Source organism: Mustela nivalis, assembly GCF_964662115.1.
Source record: "Mustela nivalis genome assembly, chromosome: 3".
NCBI lineage: Eukaryota > Metazoa > Chordata > Mammalia > Carnivora > Mustelidae > Mustela > Mustela nivalis.
The window spans coordinates 97,719,337-97,729,221 of NC_139022.1; the positions used below are offsets into that span (position 1 = coordinate 97,719,337).

Consider the following 9,885-nt stretch of genomic DNA (forward strand, 5'->3'; position numbering starts at 1 on the left):
GCACACACACGAAAGAAAACAAAAATCCATCATAATTTGACAACCCAGGATTAAATAACCATTATTATCATTTATGGGAGGCTCTTCCATATTTTATCCTGTGACCACACAAATACAAACAAATGTCTAAAAAATGGGCTTGTAACCACATTTAATTTTACTGGGAACTCCGTACTTCTTTTTGGAATTAGAAGGGCAAAGAAGTAAGTGTGTGCACATATCCAGAAAAAAACATGCACGCCAGGAGCTCTAACTGCCTTTGGAAGTCACAGGTGAGCTGCAGCCACTGGGCAGCTTGTGGGTGGGGTCTGTGCTCATCTCCTTAGGCCGGTGTGCGAGTTTCTGGCCCCTGTGGTCACCGTGCTCCGAATGTAGGAGCCTGGTGCTGATTTTTTTTGGTATTCCCCTAGGCCACTGGAAAAATGGATGAAAACCAGTTCGTGGCCGTGACAAGCACCAATGCTGCCAAGATCTTCAACCTGTATCCCCGCAAGGGGAGAATATCTGTGGGTTCTGACAGCGACCTGGTGATCTGGGATCCAGACGCAGTGAAGATCGTCTCTGCCAAGAGCCACCAATCGGTAAGGCTGGCATGGCAGGAGAAGAGTAGCATGGAGAGGGTGCGTGTGGGACCTGGTCAGGAGAGATGTGTGCCTGCCCCTCGTTTCAGGCCAGCAAGCCAGGATGGGTCACAAACTGTACCCAATTCTCAGTGACATTATATCTCAGCAGGTCACGGATGGGTCCGCAGGGGGCTGCTCCCAGCACAGTCCCTGTGCATGGAGGCGCCATGTCTACACCAGTCCCTCCCACCATGATCGCTGAGGCGGGGGCCAGATCCTGGTCCCTGGAGTCCTGGCTCAGACAGCTTTCCTAAGAGAAGTGGTATAGGGCACTTCCTCTCACAGTACACTGTTCCAAGCCACCTCTGTGCTTGACTTTACCCAGGAGGCCAGGGAAGGTAGGGATCCCCCCCCTGCACCGAGAAGGAGGGAGAACGTGAAAAAAATTGGTCAGCAGCCCAGACAACTTCCTCATGAGGAGTTTTGCGTGGAGGATAATTAAACCCCAGTCCCTAAGGGAAAGGGCTGCATCCGTGTTGGTAAAAATAGTTCATATTTTTAAAGCATTTATGTTTCAGGCAGTGAGCTTTTCATTCTCTGAATCTCCGTATTCGTCCCCAAGAGGTAGGCACTGTTACCACCTGCATTGTATTGAGGAGGAAATAGGGGTGCAGAGTCAGTCATTCACACAGTGAGTAAATGGTGAAGTTAGGATTCAGACCCACATAGCTCTGGAATATAGACTCCAAACCGATGTCCTTGATGCTTTGCAATAATGCCTTGCACTTGGTGAATACATGGAGGCAGGAGAGGGAAATCCCATTTTTGGTGGGTATGGCTTCTGTTTAAACATTATGTCACATTACATCATTTCCTTTTGGGCTAGTGGAGACCTAAGGGTCATGGACCTCAGCCATTTACCCAGCCTGTCCGGGAGTGTCAAATGCAGTATCCCTGATAATTCCCGAGCTTCTCTTTGAACACCGCCAGTGACAAAATGTACATCCACACCAGGGCCTTTCTAAAGATTGATGTTTCTCTTTGCTGGGAAGTCCCGTCTCTACTTAGCAGCCATCTCTCTCCTGGGGCTTCTCCCCACCAGAGCTTACATGGAGCATTGGAAACCTTTTCTGGCCTCCCTGGGGCGTCCGTTATACTGAGGCTGAAGGCTGGGTCTCCAGCCCAGGAAAACTGTGTTCCTCCCCTCACCATTCTGTGACCGCACTAATGGCTTTGCCCCTCGCCCCATCTCTAGGCTGCAGAGTATAACATCTTTGAAGGGCTGGAGCTGCGCGGGGCCCCTCTGGTGGTCATTTGCCAGGGCAAGATCATGCTGGAAGATGGCAACCTGCACGTGACCCAGGGGGCTGGCCGCTTCATCCCCTGCAGCCCATTCTCTGACTACGTCTACAAGCGCATTAAAGCCCGGAGGAAGGTGAGAAGCTGTCTGAGCCTGGGGTGGGAGTGCAGGGGAAGGGGCCTGTGCCCCATTCCAGCATGAGACCTGGAGGGGTCTGCATGTCCTGCACCCACCTAGAGAAATTCACAGCGGTGATCTCTTCCCAAGATACACACAGATTTCATGATCTAGAAAAAGGGGGTCTCCAAAACTTTTTGGCCCAAGAAACCTTTTTCAAAATTTAATAATTCAAAATAATGTTCATATATTAAAAAAAAAATAACTCTTGAAGGCTTACAGGGAGAATTAGCAGCCTACACCTACCCCCCACCCCCCAGTCTCATTTCTTCCATCCAGTGTTGCTCCACAGGGCAAATGTTTATGATCCTTTTAGCTAGTTCTGTGGTTCACATAAAATATTGTTTATGTCCCTAATTTTGTTGATAGGCAGAGAGATAGATAGATAGATAGGCAGACGCTTATCTGTGTGTTTATGTATCTATCTCCATGTTACAGAGTGCTCTACTTGATAATAGGGGTGAGGCCCAGAAGTCTGTTTTTTCAGAGCCCCCTACTACTGCCACACCAACTACAAGGTCTCTTCCAGTAAGACTAGGGATCTACAGAGTAGGGTTAGACCAATCCCGGGATGGGGGTGGAGTTTGATCCCTGGTCCCAACCTTATCTGTTGGAAGGCATACGCTCCTCGATCCACATGGGATGGGCCAGCACCCAGCAGCTGGGAGAATGAGTCTTTAGTCATAGTGATGGTGAGCTGGGAGGCTGGGGACACTCCCAGAAACTCCATACCCACACACCCAAACCACTCCCAGACCCCCAGTGATCCCAGTGACTGGCCATCCCGCCTTTGAGTGTGGTCACAGGGAGGAGGCGGTTGCCAGCTCCACGTATGGTAACCGGTGTCTTCCCGCTGGCTGCCAGACTCCCTCCCTGAAGTCACCAGGCTAGCTCTGTTCTGCTCCCCCAGCCCTCACTGAAGGAGGTGCACCGTCTCGTAGGGCGTGTGTCTGTTTCCAAGGGCATTTGTCCTTTAGTCTGAATATCCCTGTAGCCTGCGCTTGCTTACTTTATGACAGTGTTTTATTTATTTTTATTTTATTTATTTTAAAGATTTTATTTGAGGGAGAGCGTGCCTGTGCAGAGGAAAATGGAGAAGCAGACCTCCCGCTGAGCAGGGAGCCTGACTCCTGCTCCCATCCCAGGACCTTGAGCTCATGATCTGAGTCCAAGGCACATGCTTAACTGACTGAGCCTCCCAGGTGCCCCTTAGGATGTTTTGTATCCCTGTACCGGTCCTACCCTCTTTATGAGTGCTCCTTTAAAGTTCGGTGGTACAGAGTTTCATTCCACACTCCGCTTGTAGCCTTCTAGAGAAGAGAATGGAACCGAAGCCTCCCATATACGCCAGGCCTTTATTTCCATTCCCTGCACCCAGGGAAATGATGATCTAGAGTTACTGGCCAAGCTGTTTGGGGAACGCGGCCAGAGACAGGGTCCCACCTGAGTCATGAGCATCTGCAAACGTGATGAGGGTCGCCCGTGTGCCTGCACCCGAGTTGCTCCCGGAGGGGAGGGCAGGCTCTGTGGCAGACGTGCCCGACTTACCGTGAGCTGCCCTGTCCTGCCGGCCTCCTCCGGCTGCCAGGGGTCTGACCCAGGCCGAGGACTGCCCACCAGCGCGTGTCTGACAGACTGTGGGCCGCTCTGGGGCAGGCACGGTGTTTCGGGTGACCCTCCCCACCACCCCCTCCCCACACCAGGCCTAGCCCCGAGCATACCCAGGGGGCGTGGATGCTGGCTGGTTCCCCGGTCCCAGGACAGGTTCACAGCCACAGCGAGAGGCCAGCGGTCAGACTGCAGAACCTTGCAGTTTGTCAGCTCTGCCCTGAGGTGAGGCACGTGTGGGTGGAGCTCCCGCCAAATCTCACACCACCAGCTCTCAGGCCCTTGGCCCAATCCGCTGCCCTTCCGGCTCCCTCCGCTTCCGGGTCTGTGGGCGGTCCTTCCACCTGTAGCGGCGTCTGTGGAGAAACGCTGCCTTCCACCCGCGTCGTCTGCCTGCTCGTCGCGTCCCCCCTTCCCTCCGCCCCGCCCCACCACGGTCTCCTTTATTCCTTCAGAGAGAAGCTCAGCTACTGAGAGAACTTCCGCGACCTCTTCCGCTGTCACTATCCCCCGCGCCCCCTTTATTGTCTGCATCTTCTCCTTTCCTTAAAAATGACCCTATTGTTTTTATTATTTTCTGGCTCCCACCACACCCTGAATCCCCTGACTTCCCTCTGCTACCGAGCACAGACGGTAACTGTTGACAGAATCAAGGGTGATGGGCTTTCTCTGCTGCAGATGGCAGACCTGCACGCCGTCCCCAGGGGCCTGTACGACGGCCCGGTGTTTGACCTGACCACCACACCCAAAGGGGGCACCCCCGCGGGCTCCACCCGGGGCTCCCCCACGCGGCCCAACCCACCGGTGAGGAACCTCCATCAGTCGGGATTCAGCCTGTCCGGTGAGTGGGGCCAAGGGAGGAGAAGCGGGTGCTCCAAGCTGGCGGGTGTTGTGGGAGGGAGCCTGAGCCCGGACCACGGTCTGGGAGACAGTGGCTGGGGCCAGCAGGAGGCTTTGCCCAGTCAAAAAGGCGTCCCGGTGAGAAGGCAGGGTAAGGCTGGTTGAGGTTAAAGATCAGGTTAGAAGGATGACCAGTCCTGCTTAAGAGATCACAACCTGCTGGGGTGGGGGCGAGATGCTTCCCATGAGGAATTAATGGTGACTTGCCACCTGAGACCGTGGGAGCTGTGCGTGGTCTGAGCTCTGTGTGCCCAGAATAAAAAGAGAGCTTGGATTGCGGGGGCTTCTTCGAACCTGGCGTTTTTACCCTCCCCAACCTCTCCTCCTGAGGGTGACGGTGCTAACCTGCGCTGCCTTCGAGTAAATACTTAGCCCCGGCTGGCCGGACCTTTCCTCTTGTCTCCGCTTTAAGAACTGATATTAATAGAAAATAATTACCCAGTTGCTCCATAACCATTCGTTTTCAAAGGGGGAGCAGTGAATGTCGATATGTGTCTCCACGATGAATAATTTCAGTGTGAGGGAAGCAAGACCACCTGAAGGTACAGGGAGAGGTAAAGAGGAGCGGATCTGGGGAAGGAAAAGAAGAGGAGCAAGGGATGGCGGAAGCCAGAAAGAATCAAGGGGACAGGGACGGGGAGGAAGGCAGAAGGAAAAGGCTGCAAGTTTTGAGGCAGCATTGCCATGGGTCACGTTATGATTGTCCCAAGTGACTTTTGTCAGGTTTTTTTTTGGGGGGGCATTTGAATTGCTCCCTAACGTGTTGGCTGCTCCTCTGTGAATGGACGTGACGCATGTAAATTCTTTTGTGCTGAGGCTGTAGGGGCCCGAGCAGCACTGCACCAGGTTGTGAGACCGGGGACAGGTTCCCCAAGCTCTCACAGCCTCAGTTGCTGCCTCTTTCAATGGGAACAATCCTAGTAGCTCCCTCATAGCAAAGTGGTGAGGATCAAGTGAGGTGTCCGAGGGGCACTTGAAACATTGCTTGTCGCGGGGAATGTGAGCAGCTGTTGCTTAGATCATTGGCCTTGTTTTTTTATTATTGTTCTTAATGATGCCGAGGGTCTGAAGGTATCTAGGTGAGAGCCTGGCTCTTCTTGATGCAAATGGATGTTCCTCAGGAGGGTGGATACAAAACGTCTGGAATGCTTGACAGACTAGAATGGAAGTTTCTTGGGAGATGAGGCCAGGAAGGCGCTTGCCATCTGATGCTCTGAAAATGAGTCCAGTTTCTTTCTTGTCCTCACCCCGTTCTCCCTTTTCTCTTTCTGGGAATGCATTGCCGACTGCAGGCACCCAAGTGGATGAGGGGGTCCGCTCGGCCAGCAAGCGCATCGTGGCACCCCCCGGAGGCCGTTCTAACATCACATCCCTGAGTTAAGCGACCCCTCCCTAAAGAGAGGGGCAGAAGCAAGAAGAGATTTTTTTGAAGCCAAAATGGTACACCAATATTTAAGAAGGAAAGCGAATCCAAACGGTTGCGATCTAAAGAATCAATAAGCCTCAAGCCTTATGTTTCTCCAATGCTACACTCGCTTGCCTAGCTTTACAAATATTGCTTTGTTTTCTGTTCATGCATAGCTTTGATTGGTTTGACCCTGCCTCCCCGCATTTACATGCATGCAATCAGACAGGCTACTAAGGTAAAAGTCTGCTATATAGTGTTGAGAGCGTGTGTAGTGCTGCATTTTATGACAAGGGGACAGACAAAGCTGGGATGTCAGGAAAATCAACAAAGGGACATGGTCATTTGGGGTGAGGAGGTGGTGGGAGCCCAGAGTGAGGCGGAAGCCTCAGAGGGGCTGGGGTGGGATGGATGGGGGAGACAGGTGGGTGGGTGAGCATAAGGGGGCTTGTGTATTGTGTCAATGAAGCACGTTTATTTCCATGGAAGATGGCTACTTGGGGCAGCCATTCTTCCTCACAGTCCCCGGGGTCTGTGGAGAAGGCAGGCAGTCTTCAGGTTCCAGACTTTGTCACATCCCTCCTAGATTTTATTCCTTTGAACATTTTCTTAAAACACCAAAACCCAACCATTACTTTCACCTGCTTGATCATGCCAGAGTTTGGTGGGGCCTCTTTCTCAGTGTTGCTTTCAAATTCTCTTTCCTGGGCTGGGAAGGAAGCGAGGAGAGCGGAAACCACCCTTCTCCTCTTTCCTGCCTGCCTCTTTGGTGCTCTTTCAAAGGCAGCAGCTGGGAGTATACACAGGCCCTCGGTGGGGAGGGCAGCCACGCCCACACCCCTTCCTCTAACCAAGTGTTGGAGATCACCTCGAATTCTTGCATTCTTGCGGCTTTGCGAACCAATCCGGGAAGAGCAGCATGTGTCCGGCGTCCCAAGTTAGGACAAGCTGAGGCAGGGCCCCAGGAAGGGCTTCTCTTGCTGCTGATCAGTGATCTATTTATTCTGTCTCAAGATTCAGGCACATTGGTGATTGAATAGGATTTTTTGTTTGAAAACTTAAGTGCTTAGGTGTTCTCGAAGTTTTGCTCCCAACAGATGATCTCAGTTGAGACGGGAGCCAAGCAAGCATTTGGGAAAGCTAGTCTGTAGAGCTGGGGGGAACATTCTGGGGCCGTGGGTCTGCTTTTCAGCCCTGAACCATCTGTCTCCCTTTCCTTTAGCACATTCTCTGGGGGAGCTTTTTTTTTTCCCTATAAAGCCTCCCAAGGTGAGTGGCAGTGACATGCGGTCTTGTGTGATGTGGCCCAGAATGGAAGTGGAGCTCAATGTCTGTTTTCTCATCCTGCCACTTCTGAAAATTCAATGTTGGGGAAAGTTCTCTGAGCCAGATGAGGATTTGTAGAACTAAGGCCCAGAGCTGAAAAAGTACATTCACCCTGGGATCAGATATCTGTGCTTGGGGGATCTGGCTGGTAGGACCCCTGACTGTGTGTTCTAGGTACTTGGAAGAAAAAGAGCAGGCCTCAGACACCTTTCAGGTGCTCAGTAGAAGCCATTCTCTCTGACAGCAGTTTTCATAAGCTGAAGACTAGAGAAAAGGGAACGTGCGTGGCTAAAAAGGAATTTGGAAATAGCCAAGGAAGAGGATTTCTCCTAGCCATCTAATTACTATGAAAACAACCATTTCTTGTAATAAGGAATCTTGCTATTTTTAAGGCTTTTTCATGGTGCCTTTATTTTAAAGCAAACTTAAGGGGAGCATGTAGCTCTTGATTGATAACTCCGAAGATATGGGGGCCTGTCGTAGAACTCAGAGTGACAGTTTTGCAGGCAGAGGGAGATTGTCAGATCTGAAGCATGTACATTATATACCTCAGTGGCTGGGCCATTCTGCAGGGATGTGTTGCAGTACCAGCCACAACCACCAGGTGGAGGAAAAGACAAAAAACTAGTGGGCGCGTCCTCTTGGGGACTGTCTACTCCTGCTTCCTAGCCAGAGTCCAGCTCCTCCCTCCATGACCTCTCTGTGCCATTACAGTAAGTCTTTCATGGCCACATTGGTCATCTGCACTACACTGGGACTGCTGAATGAAGCATTCAACCAGAACTTCATATCCGACACAAGCTTTTCATGCTGTAGAAACCACCGCTAATGCCTTCCTGATGGGCAATATGATCTGGGAAAGCCTCCCTTTCTTCACTTACTACAAGTAACTTCCCAAGCATAGAGATTCCTAAGAATTGCAAGAAAACTCCCTCTCTTTTCTTGACTTTGATTTCTTGTACCTTGTTACTTAAGTTAAAATTTATATTCAAATGTGTCCTATTCCATAAGATGCATCAAAGAGCCCTCCCTATAGAAGGGTTTTAGGAAAAAAACATGATGCAAGTCACAGCTTTCACAAAATTTGTGACATCTCATCCATGTGTGGGAGGGCTTGCTGGACCTTCTCCTGCCCAAGCTTTCTTTTGCCATCTCGTCTGTTGGCCTAGCCCCTCTCTAAGGATGCCCTTGGCTTACTGCCCCCCCCAACCCTCTCATGTTATTCCTTACCCAGATGGCAGTCCACTGGGGTTCTCTCTGGGATGGCCATAACCTTGGGCAGTTGAGAAGGTATTTGTGGAATTGTTAGATCAGCCAACCCTGTAGAGGTGTTTCTTCTATTTCTGTTTTCTAAAAATGGCAGTGTTGTAGTCATCCTGAAAATGGATTTTCTTCAAAGACCAGTCACCCTTTGGCCTTTTTCCTCATGCCTACACCCAGAGTCACACTCTGCGGCAAAGGCCTTAATCCCAAGCCTGGGCTTACACTCACCATGGGAGGCCCTTCCCAACAGGGCAGATGAACCCCTAGCTTTGGTTCTAGCCACAAGCTTCCCAGGCTTTCCCCCCTTGGAAAACTCCAGCTTGAGTCCCAGATATACCCCTGAGCTGTCCCGGGCAGCCAGCATTCATTGTACAAGTTCCCTCTTTGGAAAACGGTGTGTGGGTGTTCAGTTCTGTGTCCGGTGAATATGAACAGACCGTAAATCTCCCTGTGATCTGTGGTAGCTGTGAGGCAGCTCTGGAACGTGAAGAGCTGTTTGGTTTGAACCGTGAAGAAAACTGTGTTTTGAGTTTAGCTGAGATTAAAGAAAAGTTCATCAAGTGACTGTTAATGTACACCTGGTTATTAAAATAACTATGAAATTATGGATGTGGTCATTCTTCTGTACGCGACGTGCCGTTTCACCTACAGTATCAAAACTGGACAATAAAACTGACATGGTTGATGAGAGGGGCAGATTCGATGACAAGAGGTTTCCTAAGGAAATTTGGGGGGTTTCTATCTTACCAGTTGAGGTTGAGTTTTGTTTTGGACACCAAGTTTGGTGACTGTTACTGAAACTTGGAGTAACTGAAGTTTTTCTGGGGATTGTCTCATGTAAAATGCATCACCATTTGAGATAAAGTCTGTCTGAGTCCGGTACAGATCCTGAAAGGGTTTCTTGGATCTCTTTGTTTTTTTGTCATCCCCTTAAAGATTTTCTGCTTCTCCCTAAAAGTCTGGACTTTGAGAAAATTCAAACTAAGCATTTTCCAAGGTGTATATATGTTTTTTTCAAACTATATTCTTTCTGTTGTTGTTTTTAAGATTTTATTTATTTTTTGAGAGAGAGCCAGAGAGAGACCGTGGGTGGGGTGTCTAAGGAAAGGGAGAAGCAGACTCCCCACTGAGCAGGGTGCCCAACTTCTGGGCTCGAACCCAGGACTCAAAGACTTAACTGACTGAGCCACCCAGGCACCCCTCAATGTATATTCTTTAACATATTGATCCCAAGTTGTATAGGAGTGTTGGAAAAGATTATTTACTAAACTACTCTGACAGATGTGAAGTCCTATTATTAAGTTAAAAGCTATGAGAAATCTAAGCCTTTCGGAATTTATCCT

General features: G+C 50.2%; 1 protein-coding gene across 2 annotated transcripts in view; it reads left to right on the plus strand.

The window, feature by feature from the left end:
- The window catches only part of DPYSL3 (dihydropyrimidinase like 3), a 61,948-nt gene extending 52,801 nt beyond the window's left edge, over positions 1–9,147 (plus strand). For both annotated transcript variants that reach the window (XM_082724291.1, XM_082724290.1), the window contains 4 exons: positions 411–581; positions 1,819–1,998; positions 4,327–4,489; positions 5,841–9,147. In XM_082724291.1, the coding sequence (XP_082580417.1) occupies positions 411–581; positions 1,819–1,998; positions 4,327–4,489; positions 5,841–5,929 (603 nt within the window). In that variant the 3' untranslated portion in view covers positions 5,930–9,147. The remainder of the gene's footprint in view (positions 1–410; positions 582–1,818; positions 1,999–4,326; positions 4,490–5,840) is intronic.
- The last annotated feature ends 738 nt before the right edge of the window (positions 9,148–9,885 follow it).